General features: G+C 36.8%; 1 protein-coding gene across 1 annotated transcript in view; it reads left to right on the forward strand.

The window, feature by feature from the left end:
- The first annotated feature begins 318 nt into the window (after positions 1-318).
- LOC131779380 (intermembrane lipid transfer protein VPS13A) overlaps positions 319-19,873 on the forward strand; it is a 61,893-nt gene continuing 42,338 nt past the window's right edge. Inside the window, exons 1-32 of the mRNA XM_059095930.2 lie at positions 319-533; positions 665-708; positions 2,461-2,503; positions 2,832-2,927; positions 3,684-3,797; positions 4,126-4,196; positions 4,376-4,414; positions 5,034-5,093; positions 6,252-6,311; positions 6,684-6,764; positions 7,750-7,816; positions 8,106-8,179; positions 8,945-9,105; positions 9,434-9,520; positions 9,608-9,692; positions 9,786-9,848; positions 10,404-10,518; positions 10,627-10,724; positions 11,640-11,710; positions 12,458-12,535; positions 13,097-13,194; positions 14,075-14,184; positions 14,684-14,742; positions 14,983-15,067; positions 15,769-15,836; positions 16,378-16,459; positions 16,900-16,987; positions 17,290-17,407; positions 17,591-17,663; positions 18,180-18,245; positions 19,177-19,328; positions 19,633-19,720. Of these exons, the coding sequence (XP_058951913.2) occupies positions 434-533; positions 665-708; positions 2,461-2,503; positions 2,832-2,927; positions 3,684-3,797; positions 4,126-4,196; positions 4,376-4,414; positions 5,034-5,093; positions 6,252-6,311; positions 6,684-6,764; positions 7,750-7,816; positions 8,106-8,179; positions 8,945-9,105; positions 9,434-9,520; positions 9,608-9,692; positions 9,786-9,848; positions 10,404-10,518; positions 10,627-10,724; positions 11,640-11,710; positions 12,458-12,535; positions 13,097-13,194; positions 14,075-14,184; positions 14,684-14,742; positions 14,983-15,067; positions 15,769-15,836; positions 16,378-16,459; positions 16,900-16,987; positions 17,290-17,407; positions 17,591-17,663; positions 18,180-18,245; positions 19,177-19,328; positions 19,633-19,720 (2,694 nt within the window). The 5' untranslated portion in view covers positions 319-433. The remainder of the gene's footprint in view (positions 534-664; positions 709-2,460; positions 2,504-2,831; positions 2,928-3,683; positions 3,798-4,125; positions 4,197-4,375; positions 4,415-5,033; positions 5,094-6,251; positions 6,312-6,683; positions 6,765-7,749; positions 7,817-8,105; positions 8,180-8,944; positions 9,106-9,433; positions 9,521-9,607; positions 9,693-9,785; positions 9,849-10,403; positions 10,519-10,626; positions 10,725-11,639; positions 11,711-12,457; positions 12,536-13,096; positions 13,195-14,074; positions 14,185-14,683; positions 14,743-14,982; positions 15,068-15,768; positions 15,837-16,377; positions 16,460-16,899; positions 16,988-17,289; positions 17,408-17,590; positions 17,664-18,179; positions 18,246-19,176; positions 19,329-19,632; positions 19,721-19,873) is intronic.

A 19,873-nucleotide genomic window follows, 5' to 3' on the forward strand; every position in this document is an offset into this window, starting at 1 on the left:
GAAGCTTTTAAAGCTCTAGGTAAGAGTATTTTTGTGCGCCTGTAGTGTTACTAAGGTAACCTTTAATGTGTAAGAATATCTCGACCAGTTTAAAAGAAAGATTGGACTTTTTAAATACTACTCTCAAGGAAACAATCGAAGGAGTGCTACAGTATTGATTCGTATAAAGACCGGTATTGAAAAATTACAAAACCGAACTACAGCTATCAAGCTAACAGACAGCTCTACAAGTCGGCCAAAAGAGGTGCAAATTCAAATGAGGCGCGTATGGTGACGTCATACTTGCCGCGGGCTCAGGTTCGAGTGGCATGACTCGTGTCGAACGGTAACTTGTGTTTTTAAACGAAAGCGATGGCTTTGACCGTGTGATACCAAATTAATTCATGATTAGTCCCTGTTTCGTGCCGAAAATGAATTAGCTCATATAAGAATCATGGTGTTTGAGTCGTATGTTGTCGATCTTTTGAACAAGTTCGCCGGCCAGTACTTGGAGAATCTCGATACTTCCCAGTTGAGGCTTGGGATCTGGGGAGGTGGGTCGCAAGGGCATCAGAGCTACTTGTAGCTGGATTTTGATTGCTTTGCAAGTTCTTTGCACTTTGATTTTTTTCCAAACCTTCGACAACCACATTTACTGAAAACAACGACTTGTTTACGTTTGCAGGAGATGCCCAACTGGAAAATTTGATTCTTAAGGAAAGCGCCTTAGTAAGTTAAAGTTGTACTTTATGTTTCGATTACGTCGTGTGCCTACAGCATATCCGGTTTTGCCTAAAATTGCACCAAAGCTCTGCCATTTTGGGTGAAATCGTACGTTACCTGTATAGTTATTTTATATGTTAACCACGACTGAGTAATTAGAAGTTTGTGGATATTTGTATTGTCTCCGAACTGCACAGTGGCACCATTTTTTATATTTCTAGCGAACGACGATTGTCCGGATTTTTTTCTAGAAAATTCATGTGAGTTGCAGTTTTGATAAAATATTATCGAGACCTGTTTAGGTTTGTCTGCTTATTCAGACGTGTTAGTTTGCATAAAGATAACCTGTGTACTTGTTATCTTGGTTTTTTGCGATCGTCGAAAGCAACCGCGATTGCACTTATGGAAAATCACACAACATTAAATTTAAAGTGGAGCCGAAATGTAGCGGATTCATAAGTTCACATATTTGTTTCGTTGACGAAACATTTTGCATAATTATTATTCTATATTTTTATTTTCCTCTTTCGTTGAGGAAAATTAGTAAATAAGATTTATTTTATGGCACTATTAAAGCTTCCTTCCAGTGAAATTTCACATTTCGAGCCTATTAATTTTTCATAAAATTATCATAATTTTAGGACAAATTTATTTTACAATTCAAACTTGAATTTGTTCTCATATTTCAAAGTGGGAGTCATTGACTCAACTCTATGAATTATCTCAGTTATGATTTAAACTGGTTCTACTTTTTTAAGTTTTTTTGTCAGAAGTGCTTTGGTTCAACAATTTTGGTAATATAGGTTTATTAATTTCATGACAAATTCAAATTAATCTTAATACCTCTCCTGGTGACCATTCTTTCACCTGTTCTGCTCCGAAATTTTAGAGTGGAGTACCACTGGAACATGAAAACCTCAGAAACAAACTTAAGATCTAACCTTTTCTCCTGGAAATTTTTATAACTTTTAGATATAATTTTAATGTTTTCATCTTTATCAAAACTATTATTGTAAATTTTATTTTTGGTGGAATTAACCTTAACTTTAATTTTTTCACATTTTTAAAATTTCATGCATATTTAAAGACTGTTAGATTATGAGTGATTCTTGGTATGGAGTAGGGAGAGGCCTATGTTTGATTAGCGTCATGCTTACAAAACTAGATTTCAATGTCCACATGGTTTCTGTTTGCATTTGTAAACAGTGCCACAGTTGTGGAAAAGAGTTGGATCATTTGCTGCAGAATCTCTAGGATTTCACAGATTTCTATAAAATATAGTTATGCTATAAGTGTGAAGAAAGAGCAACTCTTTTCTCAGTCCAAAGAATTGCTGCAAGGAACAACTAGCTTTTATTTAGCTTTGCAGCACCGTTTGCAAAGAAAACGAAAGTTGAAGGCAGACAATCCTCTTGGCCCTAGTACATTAAGATAGTGCACCTGTTCTTCTGTGAGAACTTTAATGGTGGCACAATAAACATTGTGACCACTTTCTTATAGAGAGGAGAGGCGATCAATCACTAGACTGCTTGATTTAATAAAGATTTTCCATAGCCAGTTGGTAACAAAACAGAGATATTGTTACTTTTGAAAAATGTGATATCTATGGCTTTCTGTCGTTCTTCTTGAAATGTCGTGCAAACTTGCCTTAAAACCTCGGAACATGATTAATGTCAGGTTTGCATAGACGTTTCAGGGGAGGGTACGGCTACATGTAGGCTAGTGGGTTATTTGACAATGGATTTCTTTTGTTATCAGGATGACCTAGATTTGCCTGTCAAAGTTCTACGTGGACATTTAGGTAGGAAAATGAAAAGAAGCAGTCATCCTTTAACAGTTAATTAACTGCTTTTACACCCTAACATCAGTATGCATATTCTCCTAACTGCTCTTTGTACATTTCCTCTGGCAGTGACAAAAAGAATTTAGTAAGAAACCAACAGCTTTTCAAAATGTGATTATTTCTGTTATTCTCATTGGTTAATGTTTGATTCAGTAGCAATACCTTAATGAGAAATTAGATGCTAGTCAGGGGTTAAAGAGTTAATACCATTTGGGTGAGTGGATTTCAGATTTGTTAACATTTAATTTATGTGGGTGTGTGTTGTGTACTTGTTGTTTTTACTCAGGCAAACTGGTGCTGAAGATACCCTGGAAAAATCTGTACTCAGAACCTGTTGTTGCACAGGTAGATGGACTTTACTTACTTGTCAGACCAAATACTGGTGAGAACTGTTTTTATTGAAGAAATACCCTAAATTTGTTTTGTATTTTAGTGGTAGTCCCAGGGTGCTAATCATATTAATATCATAGTAATGTTCATGGTCATGTTCATGTTCATAATCATGATCATCACCATTGCCATTACCATTACCTTTGCCAGTGCCTTTGCTTTTGTCTTTGCCTTTGCCTTATCATTGCCATTGCCTTTGCCAATGCCTTTGCTTTTTTCTACACGCCTTTGTCTTTTCCTTATACAGTTTGCCGTTACCCTTCCATTGTCCTTGTCTTTGTATTTGTCTATGTATTTATCTTTGTCATTATCATCATCATTACCTTCATCATCATTGTTATTAACTTAATCTTGATCATATGGACTACTGTTATCACTATCACTGTCATAATCATTATTAACGATAATTTTCCTCAAGTTATTTTGTCACTTTTTTGAGTGTCACTAAATCTGTAAGTAGATAGTATGGTACACCAGCCTTTTTGGTATGTGGCAGTCTTAAGGGATAAGTCAAATTTTAGCGATGAAATGCTGAATATTGTCATCAATTGGGCAACAAGTGCCATGGAAACAATCTATTAACTTTTGGCTGTTGTCTATGTCTAGGAAATATCTGTGTGTGATGGACTCTCTTGTAATGTGCCTGTATCTACCTCTCTGGACAAGAGTTATGCCCAGGGAATTGACATTATGATAGTAGTTGTTGCACCTGCAACCATTAATGATAATGTGTTTGTTGCTCCTGCAGATATTAAGTACAATGCTGAAAAAGAGGAAAAAGCCAATCAGGAGAGAAAGCAAAGACAGCTGGAAGCAGTGGAGCTTGCTCGGCAGATTGAAGAGGAAAAGAAAAAGCAGAATGGTATACCCTAATAATCTATCTGTTTTTAGTGGTTAGGGTCTCTAAAAAAAATTGCCTACTTGTTCATTTACAGGAATGCTAGCTATACCATTTACTCCAACCACAAGGCACATGGTCAGAGGTTTAGTTTTTTATGATTTTAGGTTGCCAGAAGGTGACTTTAAAAGAAACCTTGGCTAAGAGCCCTGCATAGTGTTGGATATTGACATTGTTACACAAATTACTGCAGACAGCTTTGATTGACTGTCTCTGTCAACAACTACTAGTCAGTAATGGAATTAATCTGTAATTGATGTGAATAATGATTTTCTCATTGATTACCATGTAGGGCAGCAAAAAGATGAAAAGTCAGACAGTTTTGTGGAGAAGTTAGCCATGCAGATTGTCAAAAACCTTCAGGTGAGTTTGATAAGAAATCCACATGTATCAGTCAATTCCAGTAGCCTGCTTGACTCAACACTGGCAGAAAACCAAATTCTATTTAAGTGAAAAAGAAAAAGAAAAAAGGTATATTCAGAATGATTGTCATTTCAATGTCTTTTCAACTTAAAGATGGTTAATTTTTCTTACCTCTCCAGGTCTCAGTTTGCAATATTCACATACGATATGAAGACTCTGTAAGTACTTGTACATTCAGGTAGACATCAATTTGATTCTTATGCTTCAGTGGAAGTTTTGGCACAGTTTTTCAATTAAAGTTGCAATTTCACTTCACCCTGTGTCACTTTTAATTTACATCTAACAGAAGCAGACAAAATGAATGGAATTGGATTGAATTTCTCTAATCATAACTTGAGGCATGACCTTTTGACACCCTGAAACATGGCAAATTTTTCCTTAGAGGTCTTGCATATGGTTGAAATTGCAAGTTTAGCACTTGGTGATAGAGTGGGCATGACACAGAAAGATGTATTGTTGAACATATCCCATGTTTTTCTCAGGATAATAATTAACCCTCTGCACCCTAACATCAGTATGCATATTCTCCATACTGTTCTCTATACATGTCCTGAAGCACTGACTTAGAGAATTTGTGAAAAAAATCAAAAGCTTTATAAGTTGGTGATTATTTCCTTGATTCTCATGACCTTAATGTTTGATTCAAACATTAAGGTCATTGTAAGGAGAAATTAGAAGCTGGTCACCTGTAATTAAAGGGTTAATTCTTGATGTACACAGCAGTCACTCTTTGGTGTTAATTATAATGTCCATGTTCATTGTTCTTGTTTGTGTCAGGTTACTAACCCTGCTGCACCATTCTCAATTGGAGTGACATTAGAGAATTTGTCAGCTGAGGTGAGAGCAGTACCCTAAATCCTCTAATATGTCTCTTAATAATGGAGGAAGGCTATTGATTTAAGCAGTTTCCAGACCAGAAGCTTCTAAGAGGTGGGGGTTTATTGAAGAGGAGGCTTATTGAAAAAAAAACCAACCCTGTTGAATGGTGGCCACAATGCCAGCCATTAATTTTCTTTCAACTCCTGTCTGGATTTAAAAAATATAATTTTGTTCAGTATTGAGAAAGGGTGTGGGACCTATTAGAAGGTATGAGTAACTGAGACTTGATGTTCAATATGGAAGGAGGGGACATTAACCCTTTACACTTGGACATCAGGGTATATATTCTCCATACTGTTCTCTACACGCATCCTAAGGTGCTGAAAAAGAGAATTTGTGTAACAATCAAGAGCATCTCTTGTTGTTTGTCATTTCCTCTATTATCATGACCACAATGTGTGATACAGGGGTGATATTGTAAGGAGAAATTAGATGCTAGTCACTTTAAAGGTCAAAGGTTCCGGGGATGCATACAAGAGAGAGGGGGGTTATAGGAGTGTATGTAATGATAGTTGTATACAGTGGAACATGTATTTAGTGGCACTATGCGAGGTGGTCACTGAGTATTTAGCAGTCAGTTGTCAGAGTTAGAAATTTTTCCCTGTGGATCACTGTAATTTTCAACTCTATTAAGTGGTCACCCCTATTAAGGGGTTGGGGTCACCCTTTGCTAAGTCCCAACAGCTTGTTGAGGAACCTGTGGATTAAGTGGTAAACCTGTTTTAAGAGGTCACCCAGCCATTTGACTGGTGACTACTTAATACAGGTGCAACTATGGAAGGTTCAGGGAGATTGTACTTGATCAAAGAGTATTTTTCATCTTGCAAACAAGGGTTTGCAAAATGATGTTGCTTTGAAAATTTTTAGACCCTTCTCTCCCCTGATGTGATGGCACTGCTATTGGATGCTTTTTTCAAATTTTGTTATCTTCATTAGCTTCTGCCACTATCTTTTGTCCCAGCCAATGAATATATTGCTGATGAGTTTATACCCATCTTTAATACATTTGATAATGAATATTTTGAAAAAATTGATCCTCTGTACAGCTCTTTTGTGCAGGTAGGTTCTGTCAAATAGTGTTAAGGCTTATCTAGTGATGATCACTGTCTGTTTTAGTCCACAGATGAAAATTGGAAACCCTCAATTGTGGGTACAAGTGTGAAAATTGTACACAAGGTGAGATACAGATAGGTCTGAAAATATATCTGGAACAATGTTAATTATGTAAGGGTTGAGTAGTGGTTGCATAGCAAAATAAGTAGTTGGGAGGTGGAACTTGAGGATACATTGTCTGTAAATGGTGCCAAAAATGATGAAATATAAGGAAATATTTACCGCAACAGATGCAAGTGTGGTACAATCAACCAGTGTGGAATTTTATACATCTCATGGACCTCTTGGGGTTCACCTGTGACAGCACACTTATTTTTACCTTTCCTCCTTATTTCCCATCCCTCACAACCATCCTTCTCTTTTCTATATTTGCCATCTCATAATTACTGCAACTCACAACAACACTTTTTCTTATTTTTTTGCCTTGTTTGTTAGCTTGTCAAACTTGACAGTCTCGCCATTTACTGGAATACAAAAGATCATATTGGAAAACTGCCAACGCAAGAGGACTGGGTGGTAATTACTTGATTTCTTGATCATAAAGTATCACTGTTTGAAATAAAAAAGTGTCATTGTTGGTATGATTTTGATGCAGTTACTTCTTATATGGATTTCAAGTTTTCAGCTTCACCCTACTATTCTTTCTTAGGTGATGAGGGCAACTCTGAGCAATGATTCTTGATCATGGACATCCATACTTCAATCTTTAATTTTTTCTACATGTATACCATGGTCCATGTTAATGTTGTTGTGTGATTTGCATGTAAAATCCAAGGACTTTGGTTTCATTCCAAAGTGGGTGGTGTGTGGTGTTTTGCATTAGCTCTGGTGGAGTGGACTTCATTGCAAATAACCTTGTGATAATACTGATGACCAAGGTTTTTTTTATTAAGTTATTTTCATAATTATGAGAAATAATGGTCAAACCCTTTTAGTCTCCAAGATTTGATTATCAAATCTCCCTAAATAGCTGCATAAAGGAATTGTGGTTGTTTATTGTGTCAAAGCAAAGCTTTATTACTAAACCTTGACACAAGGAGTCCCTGCGTCCTTCCACAATACTAGTATTCTTGCCTCTTATTCTCAATACAATCCTCAATTTATTTACTATAACAATAAATCCTTACTTTATCATGATGGGAGCTGACACAGTTTTACACATAGTTACTCTATATAAAGAACACCAGGGCTGGCGAGGTTCCTTTTTATTAATGAAAATTATATAAATTTGTATACATGTAGATGTGTAAACTCTATTGACATTTAAATCCCTATTGTCTCAACAATGTCTCTTTCCTGGTTAAGTTGCTTAATAAATTTCCCCCCTTTTTAAATTGAGCACTTTTTCTAGACAACTTCATGTGACATTAACACAATTTAGTTTAGATCTCAACTTACAGCTTTGTATTTTATGATAGTTTTAAAGACAATTTGAAAATGCCGTTGGTATTATTATTAATAGTAAATGAAATTGTGATGACAATTTTTCTGTTTTTTACAGAATCAAGCCAAGGGTGGGATAGCAATCAGAATGAAACAGCATTTCTCTCCTCCTGATTTTAAATACAGTGAGTATATTTTGTGTACTATGTCTCAATTCCTAGGGATTTGTTTGCATCATCACAGCTTGTGCTGATATGTTTTCACTAACCTTTATTCACTCAGAAGTTTTTGATGTTGTACAGTGGCATAATTCTGGAACAACTCAATGTAAAAAACAAGTAGTAACCAAAGTAGTAGTACTAAACTAGAGTAGTACTACTGTTTTTAGTAGTACTATCAGCTGAGTGATCTGATGCATGATCAACAATAACAACCAAGGAAATTACAATTATTCACTATTTTCTTGTTGTTAAGTCTTGCAGCCAATCTCAGCCACCACCCAAGTGAAGATGAATATCAAGCCAGGTTCTGATTTGAGTATCCCAAAGGTATGTTGTTGGACTCATGCTGATTGCTTTGCAATAAAGAAAGCCATAAGGTTATTGTGTATGACATGACACTGTTGTGTGGCCAATGGTTGAAAGGGAGCAGAAATGGGGAAAATTAGTCATGTTCATTTTAGCCTTAGAAGAGCCAAAATATTGCTCTTTGGGATTAGGAGATAGTTCTTGAAAATCAATCAAGCAACCAGTTGATTGATCGATCAGTGGGCTGGCAATTGAATGGGGTACTGGTCAGTTGAGAGATTATTTTTTAAATACAGCCATACATCAAAATCTTGTCTTGCAGGCCATGTGATTGTTTTTGAAAGTCAACCAATCAATCGATTGATTGATTGATTGATCAGTTGCATAGGGGGTGCATGATTAGTTAAAATACTTGGTCAATAGGTTTAGAGGGTTTTTTTCCATAAAACTACTGACAAATGATGACAGCAGTCTCCTCAGTTGCTAAAAAGGGGCCGCCATGGCAACTGAGACTCAGCCTGCTCCCACACACCTGTCAGTACAACAACTACCAATTATGATTATCTTTAAGCAAAATGTGAGAGGTTAGGACAAAAGTAAACAAAGTGGCAAAGTAAGTTGAGTGAATGTTTATATCAATGCACTCTGCAAATCTCTCAGTATCCTGTTCATCACAACCTTAAAACTACTACAATGGCTTGGTTTTACCTTGCTTAAATTACATTCAGCCTCAAGTAGAATTTAATCTTTTCATTTATGCTTACACATTATTTTTGTACCATGCAGATTTTCTTAAGCTTGGTCTTGGAAGAGATATCTCTAGTTTTGATGAGACAGCAGTACCATGATATGATTGAGTTGCTGGAATCCTTCGACAGAATGACCACAAATTCTGTGTTTAGAAAGTACAAACCAAATGTCCCTCTACATGGACATGCTGCACAGTGGTAATTTCACCTCACATCTGTTATTTCTGTTATTACCTGAAATATTGAAAGCCTTGACTTGTCTACAAACTTGGGTGGAGGAATTTGATGCCATCCTTTATGCTGTGAAGGTCTTGAGTTAGCATTACATTTTTACTCCTTTTGGTCAAAATAAAAGAGCTGAGTAGTACCTCCATGTTATTGAATTTGAGTTTAAGCTGGAAGCTTTTCCAAGCTTTACATCTCTTGTTACAGTATAATTTTTGTGCATAATTATATGTAATTGTAATGATGTTATGCATTCTACATTTACTTTGGGTACATTGTCTATGTTGCCTCTTGGAAACAGGTGGAATTATGCAATTACAAGCATTCTTGAGGAAGATGTTCGGAGGAGATTAAGAAACTGGTCCTGGACACACATGAAGGAACACAGGTATCATTGTCGAATGAGTTCTGACTAGAAATAGTCTATGATTCTCCTAATGGAAACTTGATTTCATGCCTTTCCTTCTTTCTTCAGGAGTCTCTGCAGGGAATACAAAATTTTGTACAAGAAAAAGTTACTGGAAGACAAAGCTTCTGAATCATTTTCAAAACACCTAGAGGTAGGTCAATATTTACCTGGCATAGATGGCAACTTTCCACCTTGGGATTTTATTATTGCATGTTTACTCTGTTATAAAATCATCAATCTTCAGGTACTTGAGAGCAAGTTGGATGTGTTGAATATCACCATTTGTAGACGCCAGGCTGCTTATGAGGTTCGTGTTGATAACAGCAATTGTTGTCTTGTTTTATCATTTCTGTAACATTTTAAGTTGCTGGCCTTTTTGTTAAGTCTGCAGCATGCAAGTAAAAGGCTCTCATCTGGGGAGCTTGACTGTATGTTCAGTTGGTTTTCCTTTATGAAGCATGAAGCAACATGGCATATTTCTTTTCCCATCAAATGGGATGCTAATCCTTTGCAGGGTTCCCCCTCCCTCCCCCATGTCCCCCTCCCCCTTCTCCTTGATAGTTTGCCACTACACATGTATACTCTTAGGTTGGCAGAGACATGGTAAGAGTAAGCCAGGATTGGGCAGTGGTTAGAGTGCTTGCCTCAAACCGCTGTCTTAGGGTTTAGTTTGTATTGGTTTTTTTGTCATTACTCCAAGGGTTTTTCTCCAGGACCTCCAGTTTTCCTCTCTAGACAAAAAACAATGTTCCAAATTCCAACTTGACCTGGAAACAGTGGTCAATAAGAGCTACTTGGCCTTTTCATTAGGCAGCAGCATCTTTGCAAAAATATAGGAGTTCACTTTAAGTTTTGCATCAAGGGAGCTGCAGCATTAAGGAAAAAGAAGAAGAAAGTGGAAGAGAAGAAAAGTGGCAGTTGGTTTTCTGGGTTCTGGGGCTCCAGTAAAAAAAGCAAGAAGGAGGAGGATAAATCAGGTAAGGCTTTTATCTTAAGATCATTGTTTAAGTACCATAGAGTGCTGAATCTCATGCCTACAAGGATTAACAATTTAAATGAAAATATCTTCACCGTTATCTAAACAGAAATTTTAACTGAAGATCAGAAAAAAGAGGAACTGGAGAAGTTGTACAGTGCCATTGGTTACAGTGAAGGAGAAACCATTACAGCATTCCCCAAGGAGGTACTTGCTTAGTAAAAGAACCCTTTAAAAAACACTATGACCTAAATTTCTTACAATCTCATGAAAAAGGCAGCAATTTGACTGATATGTTTTGACTTATATTTGCCTTTGAAGAAAAAAAAAATAACCAACTGTGTTGTCTCTACTGTTTGTTTGGCCCAAAAATCTACAGTAGCACCAACCAGCCACAAAGTTCATATATTTGCATTGTGGTGAAGAAATGAATTTAAGAGATCCTTGCAGATAGTAGTTGAAAATAGGACCTGAAAAAAATTCCGGCCTGTAGGGGATTTGAATCCATGACCTCTGTGATACCTGTGCAGCATTCTACCAACTGAGCTAACAAGCCAACTGGGAGCTGGTAAAATTTTGGGTCCAAATAAACCATCTAAGTGATGAAAAATGATTGAGCAGAGGTCATGGGTTCAAATCCTGTAAGGGCCTGAATTTTTTTCAGGTCCTATCTTCAACTACTAGTTCAGTAGTGTTCTTAGCTGCAAGGATCTCTTAAATTTGTAGCCACAAAGTTATTGACACATGACATTTTCAATCCCCCACTATTTCATTATTATTTCTTTTGTCTTGTCTTTGTTAACCTAGTTGCCCCCTTCCCCCAAAACAATGTCTTATTTGGCTTACGGTATCTTTTAGCTACGTGTAGCCCTGTACAACAGGCAACATTGAATTGGGGAGGGGATTCTTGTCAAGAATTTGGAGCCAGTGCAAACAGTAGTGTTTTTCTTCTCTTAAAAAAATTGTTCAAAGTGACACAATGTTTCAGCTAATTTTAATGCTTATTGTCTCAGTCTTTAACTTTATTTTACTTTATTGCCCCTATAACTTTAAGTACTTGGGGCATCCTTATTGTATTATTATCTAACAGTATTTTTGGTTTTTACCTGGATTATTTTGCAGTATGTGGAAAATAAAGTTGAGGTGAAATTGAAACAGATAAGTGTGGCTCTAAGAGATGATGCAGCTGTCAAGTGAGTATTGAATAAAAGTGTTTCTTCAGGCAAACTTGCCAGAAAATTGATTTCATTTTCTCTGAGCTGATCTAGCCATGAAAGTATGTGTTGCTACTGCCATCATTTTGATAATGAAGGTATTAAAATAGAATGTTGTACTTGTTTTAACCCATACAAGTGATTGATATGAAACTTCTTCCTATTATATTCATACATTATCCAGCAAACAGGCCACGAGAATACCCAAACTTATTAGGTAGAAGTTGTTAACCTGATCTAACACCAAATTCTCATAACTAATTTACAAGAAAATGTTTAAAAGCTAGGGGGGGGGGGAGAATCAACAATCCCATCTTGGGAGTTAAAGGGTTAACCGAAGGTGAAATGGCCTGACGTGTGAGAAACCTGTAGAAACTAGTAATGAATTTTGTGTTAGCTTTGTATTTACATTTAACTGGTTGACAGAATGGAATGAGTTTTCTTGACCAATCACACAGCACAGTAAAACAATAGTTAAGCAGTCTTTGATTACTATTAACACTCAACTGAAATTTCTCAATGCAAGTTCCATTTCAGAGGAGTGACAATAGCTTCCTTGAGTTTTGTTATTTTGTATTTCTTATAGTGAAAGAACATCTTAAACATCATCCAGACTGTCACTCCTCTATAATTTGTAGGTTGCTCTGAAAAATGTTTAGATCTTTTTAGGGAGTTTTTCCAAGCTAAATGAAGCTAGAATGTGATGAGTGACCGTCTCCCCTGTAGGTTAGTTGATGTTGCCAAACTGAGTTTCCAGGATCTTTGTGCAGAGCTCTCCCAAAGACCATCAGCACAAGCAATCAAGTAAGTTGAATATATACGATTTATAGGGATGATTTTGTTCTAGTAGCAGAAATAGTGAGGAACCAAAAAAGGTCAAATAGGAATTATTTCAGGAAATAATTTTTGTTTTAAGGATTTGAAAGTTTTTTTCCAAACCTCTATGATTCAGGAAAATTCTACACTTTCACGTATTTTTTATTTTTGAGTTTTTTTTTCTTATCTTGAGAATTTTAACATCAGATCTGTTGAGCCAGAGTGTATAAATTTAAACTTTTTTTATTTCTAAAGCTTGCTTTAATGGGAGATTACGTAAGGTGACTAGATTCTAACTATCAGAAAAGGTGAGAAATTAAGTCACCAAGTTTGCAGCCACAGGCAGCTGTCCTAACCTTGTAAGGCCTCCCTAGCATGGCATAGATTATAAGGTTGCCCGAGGATCCCCACAGAGAAAAGTTAAATGAGGTACAATTACAGAAACATAGGATGAGGATATGATGCTAAAATGATTAATGGAGTTCTAAGGATATTAATGATAGTGACACTTTGAGGTAGGTCTCTCCTTATTTTGAATTTCTTGTTTAGGCTGTCAGCAAAGGTTGGCCAGATGAAGATGTTTGGTTCAGCTAACGCTGGAGATGGAAAAATGCCGCTCATGATAACCTCTCAAGATGATAAACTAGGTACATCACTCTACATGTTCCAATAAACATTTTTTAATTTTAACAAGCTGACCTTTCCAATATAATCTCTAAATTTAGTACTACTCTAGGATAATCTGAGATAGAATTTTTTTAGAATTCGTTTTTCCTCTAGTCATTATATCAGGTTTGTAAATAATGTTTGGGAAAGTATTTTGATCACCAAACAAGAAATGGTCCATCTGCTCTTCACTGTTTATCGTACTGTGTTCACTTTTACTATTGATGGAAAACCTAATATAACGTAACAGAAAAAAAAAAAGTGTTCCTAATCTTTGAAAAATTTAATTTCTGACGTTTGAGTGACATGGGAACGAATTAGTCAGAAATTATTATTTTGTTGGCACGTTGAAGAGGTTCGCGTGGTATCATGGAAGGGTCGGATTATTTAAGCATTTTCGCAGGAAAATTAAGTCATTCTAGGTCGGTCAGTCTTATGTTTGACCACTTTCTTTGTTATATTTTACTCCTTGTTAAATATCATCACAATCATTGATTTTCCTTTGTGATTAGTAGTCCAACCAGGTTAGTTTACTCTTTCCTCGGGGTATTGTACTGCTGCATTTGATGAGGAATAAGTTTCCACACATTTTTTGGCCACATCTAAAGAGTGTTTTTTCAGTGGTTTTTCGTATCTGGTGTAGCACAGGTTCTTTTTGTAGAACCCCTAGTTTCAGGGTGCATATGTTAAGATTGTATCAGGATGCGTATGTTAGAAGACTGACTGACTCATCCTAAATAAACTTTTGTGAGTGTAGTCAGAATTATCTGCCTGAATAAGCAGTATGGCAACATCTTTATCTGTTGTAAGCAAACAAGTTGTTGCAACTAACATGGATGTTTTCTTTTACATCTTGAATAGCAAGCCAATCTCCTCTTTTTACTGTATCGTTTGAGACCAACCCATTGGACGGAAAGTGTGACCAGAGAGCTAAAGTGACATCTCAACCTGTCAAAGTTATGTATGATGCCGTAAGTTGTAAAATATTTTATAATATACGCACCCCCTAAAATTTGAAAACTTAGTTTGTAGATGGAGTTCTATTACCTTAAGCCAGCAAACACCCGAGATGTATAATTCTGTCTTGTGAAAGAAGAACTGCGCTGTGCAGTGAGGTAGAGCATTGCAAAAGAAAGCTTCAATTGAAAATTACTCCTGGTGGTTAAAACGCAGATTTTCTTGAATCTATGCTGGCTTAAGCCTTTTACCCCAACGAGTGACTAGTTATCTAATTTCTCCTTTCAATATCACCTCTGAATCAAACATTGTGGCCGCGATAATAAAGGAAGTCATCACTGATTAAAGAGGCTCTTGAATGCTAAACAAACTCTCTCCTTGTCAGCACATTAGCAAATGTATGAAGAACGTTACTGAAAGAATATCTTAATCATAAGTAGACATACTGTGGCTTGTTCCTTTTCCCAAAGGTGGATGTTAAATATTTTTTTGCGCTTTCAATTTTATTTGCAGAACACAGTGGATCATATCGTCACTTTCTTTAAACCTCCAAAAGATGTCCATCTCCAGGAGTAAGTGCTACACTGTAGTTTAATATGTAAAATTTTTGTAGTATTTTTTTAACATTTGCTCTTCAACAATGACTTTAAATTACATGATTGTTCAATAGAAATCTATGCCTTGAGCAAGAAAAATATTCATAGGTAGCGGATCCATTCGAGATTTCTTGATGTCACACTCAAAACACAAATCCTCTATTTGTAGTGTTGAACTAGTTTAGAAAAGTAGGGAGATTTGATGTCTCGTTTCAGGCTGTCAGCCGAGGCATACTCAAGACTAGAAGATCTTAAGTCAGTGTCCAAAGCAAGTCTGTATTATGCAATTGAACACCACAAGGTAATATTTTTCTGTTTTTGTTTATGACAAAAATTCCTTCTTACCTAACAGATTCTAGTGGATTGTTACTGCAGACGTCAGTCATAGGTGTCAAAGATATAAATCCTCACAGGAAATTTATTCTCCGTCCCATCCTCGCAACGCCCATGGGAGATCTCTGGCATATTAATGAGTGCAGGTCTACGCTAAAGCTTTGTTGTCCTCCATGGTGTTATAATCATGGTGAACTCTTAGAGTATTCTATCCACCCAGGATAATCGATCCAGGCTTTGGGTAACAGAAAGTTTTCAGAGGCACAGGGGCACACTCTGAGTCTCCTCAGAGACAAGAATAACTTGTGACTTAGCTATATGTGGTCTTGAAAAGTACTCTTTTGATGTGACCATGTTGAACTTTGTTCGAAGTGTTAAAGATTGTGTATACCACAGCTCAATATGGGGGGTAAGTTTCCAAAGAAACTGTGGTACTGCGTCGGTGAGAGAGTATCGCAAGGTAATTTGGTATTATCAACTGAGTTGATAACGTAAATTGGCCATCGTTAAGAGTTTCAAAGCTCACGTTTCGAGCGTTAGTCCTTCGTCAGAGTGAAGATAATACCAAATTACCTTCTTAGATCACTATGGTTTGGTTTCCTTATGTTCAATTGATTCTTGTTGTACAAGTTAAACTCAAAAATTTATGATCAACTATACTTTTTGCAGATAACAGATGTGGATGTGGATGTGAAGTCTCCATTTGTCATCATACCAGAGGGAGGCACCTTTAAGAAGTAAGTTGTTGAATTGTGGGGTGCATCCACTCGGAAGAGGGTGCGAAGTACTTTGCAACTTGCGGTTTTATGGTCATGTGATCCCCAACCTTTTTAGGATAAGGTGAATATATTGATACAACAATTATGTTATCCTTCAAATATTAGTACGACATGAGTATAGGATTCCTCATTCCCTCCACTGGAATAATATGCCAACATGTATGGACCACCAGCCATTCCAAGCTAAGTTTTGTGGTCAATCAGGCGTAAGAACTGTTTATTGATGAAGTTATATTTTGAACTCTCGATTTGTAATTATAAACATTTCCTAGGTGTTTTCTCTACTGCTGATGATACTAAATTGGTCCTATGTTGGCTGATGATGCTACATTGGTTCCATATTAGTCCAACATTGGTCATATATTGGCCCTATAGTGGTCCTATGGTGGTCCTTTAGTGGTCCTTTATTGTTCCTATAGTAATCCTACATTGTTCCCATATTGCTCTTAACGTAACGTGGATTTAGTGAACATTTTTTAATATTACTCTTTATTAACAGGTCAAGCAATGTGCTTGTCATTGATCTTGGGCATGTGAAGATCACCAGTGATCCAGACCAAGAGAGGATTGTATCCACAAAGGTGATACTGATCAGATAATTTTTGGACCACTTCTATGTTTAAGATGTTGTTCAAGAGTACTAAAATTTGTGACTCGCTTTCATTATTCCACTGAAAAACTTGGGCTTTGGTATCGGATTCGAAGAATAATTATTGTGTTTTAAGGAGAGGCTATCATATGAAATACAGATTTTTAAAATGCACCATTAAGAGAGGGTGAATCAATTTGCACATTTGGGGAATTTACTTTAAACGTGCATTTTATTTACACTCGGGACGTTCTAGGGAAACATGGAAACAGAGGAAAAATAACGCAGATTGGTAGATTTTCATACCTTTACTACTTCCCTTCCATTACCTGTACCATTGATGGCAAAAAGTCATTGAAATTAAGGCTTTTAGAAATGTCCAGGTGCTACTTTTGATGTCACACATTTAATTGGCTTGATTATTTTTACCAGGATCTAAGCGTGGAGGAGTTGGAGTCGAAGTGTTACGATAAGTTTGATTTTAAACTGGAAGACCTTCAAATACTCATCGCAAAAGCAGGTAATGGTGACTGGGTCTGCACAAAATTCTGTGTAATTGGCAGTGTATCCCGCCCTGTGAAAACAGCTATTGCTAGAATGTTAATAGCCTACATGCCAGATAGACAAGGATAATTTGTTCAGCAACCAACAACTTCTTAAGTTGGTGATCATTTCCTCTATTCTCGTGACCTTACTGTTTGATTGTTTGATTCTGGTGTGATGCTGTAAGAAGAAATTAGATGCTAGTCACTCTTTGGGGATAGAACGTTAATGAGTATGGAGTTTTGACGTAAAGTCTTTTTATTTTATTTTTTGTGGTAGATGAAGACTGGCAGGCCGCAAGGAAGCAGGTCAACTCTAAGATGCATATTCTAGATCCGATGGGAATTGACATGAAGCTTCAGAAAGCATTAAATCCTGACGACATCAGGCTTGCACAGTAAGAATTATGTTATTCTGGTTCTTCTTCTAGTATTTTCTTTCATGAGATCGGCTTTGGTGACCGCTGGCAGTTGACCGTTGAATCGCTGTGTTGGAGATGGATGCAGATATGTTTGATGTGCGCCGAGCAAACTACTCATGTTCCTCGTGAATGTATGTTTGACTGCTATTTCTGAAACAGGATCACACTCTCTGGAACCCTTCCAACTGTGAAAGTCCATGCCTCTGATGAGAAGCTTCTTCAGGTTATTAAGGTGTGGTGGAATAGCTTAATAAGGAGTAGACTTTAGTATCTAAACAGATTACGAATGAAAGTAGTTTTTTTTAGCTTGGTTGTTAGATAAAGAAAGGTGTTGTTCATTCGGTATGAACATGGAATAAGAACAAATTTTGATTCCCACAAGGAATCGATCAGAAGGCCATCAGAACTCGCGGTCTCAGGCTCTACCACTATTTTACCCTTTGAACTCTAAGATTGGTATTCGTATTCTTCATACTTTTCTCTTTAATAGAAATATATAAATACTTTTAAAACATATGCCCCCTTCCCCTTGTCAAGATTGGCAACGAGTAAACTGGAGAACTCGAAAAAACGTAATGTTGAGAGGTTAGCGGGAAAGACTGAGGTCCAAATCCCGTGGGTCTCGCTTACGGCTTTGTCATTGAATAACCAACAACAACAGCACAGAACAACCCTGATATTCTCATGTGAGATTGGTGTAATCTCAAAAAAATTTCCTTGAACTCTTTTGTTGTCTTTTGGGTTTCAGCTTGCTACCAGCATCCCAATACCAGGAGGTGAACGAGCTTTGGACAAAACGGATAACAAACCAATGGTATGTTAGAAACTGCGAGATATGTAGTGGTCGTTTTTTAACTACTACGTGTGCTTTGATAAAAGAGAGATTCATGACGATCTGGCGGAAATTCATTTAAAACATACTTTTATCGCATAAACTGGGGTTTCAACAGGGATTTCCGGCTTTGAGAAAAGCCGCAGCAACACACGTGAAAAATTTTTTTCACGTGTGTTTATATAGCCAATCAGCTGCTGATTGGCGCCACTCGGTCAGGTTGATTAATGATTGGCAAAGCCTTCACGATTCTCAATATAAGTTGTCTGTTGGAGCTTTCTCGAACTGCAGCGGCTAAAACACTAACAATCCGTATCGCTGACAGACTGTGAGGTGCAAACTTTCTCAGAAGGGGAAGGAAACTAATATACTAAAAGAAAAACCGAAAGTTACATATTCAGTGGCCTTGGTGTTAGCATTTCTATCGGATGAGAATGAAAATCGACAACTGGAAGATTTGCCACTGGCCGATTTTGGCTGTTTACTTGAAATAATTCTTCTGTCGGTAAGGACTACGTCATTAACTAAGAATTTTGCAAATTGAAAATTACGACCACTGTTGTCTTTTTAATCATAATTCAACGCATTTTTCCGTCTTAAGAGTCAGCGCCAACGCACTCTACGATTGTTATTCGGGAATTGTCGATTCATTTATTTTCATTCATTTAATGAAGTCGGCTTTTCTTGTCAGTAAAGGGCTATTGCGTTCATATGATAAACAAAATAATACATGGTTGCTCGTAGATATGGAATTTTTCCACTTGTGTTCAACTCGACTTGTCACTCGTGAGCTATTAAGTTAAATACTTGAAGAGAAATTCTATATCTACGCGCGCCCGTGTATTATTCTCTATTTAACTACTTATGCCGAATCCTGAGGCAACATTGACTTTTTCTAAATTTCTTGTTATAGGACATTCCTGGTGAAAATCGCCGGTATGCAACTGCAAGGGCTGATGGTGACGTAACACAGTTGGGTGATTTGGAAGGTGCTACAGGAGAACAAGATGACGCAGCTGAGGAAATGGATGAAATATTCCAGACGCCACCTGAAACTCTAACCGGGTATTGTTTAGTTTTATACAGTTTTTTTTCGGTTGGTTAAGAGGTAAAAAGGGGAGAGTTTCTGAAATATTTGTTCCCCAAAAGACCAAATTTGATGGTTAAAAATACGGCGTAGAACCATAGAAACACCTTTTTTATTGAAGACTTTGGGGCGTAAAACCCACAAACTCTCTAATATTTCATTTCCCAATGTGTTTTGCCAAAGTTCGGCTACCCCTTAATTTGTATCATCGAAATTTGGCCAATCAGGAATTGTTATTACAGTATTTTCAGGTATAATATTTTCCTTCTTTTTCTCCCGTAGAGAATCCAGCCTTGAACGAGCTAAGAGTGAAGAAAAAAAGGCTATGGCCCAACAAGTTAAAGTTTCGCTCAAGTTTAAGATAGAAGAGGTGTATTTGAGTATTTTTCATCGGAGTTATCGTCTTATTCTACTTAAGGTTTCCAAATTTTAAAGTTTACAGAAGAAGGAAATTTACGTTTTCAACTCGTTTGATAACACTTAATTACCCTGTTATACTCTCCCACTGACACAGCACCACAGT

The sequence above is a fragment of the Pocillopora verrucosa genome, chromosome 4, assembly GCF_036669915.1.
Source record: "Pocillopora verrucosa isolate sample1 chromosome 4, ASM3666991v2, whole genome shotgun sequence".
In the NCBI taxonomy this organism is placed as follows: domain Eukaryota; kingdom Metazoa; phylum Cnidaria; class Anthozoa; order Scleractinia; family Pocilloporidae; genus Pocillopora; species Pocillopora verrucosa.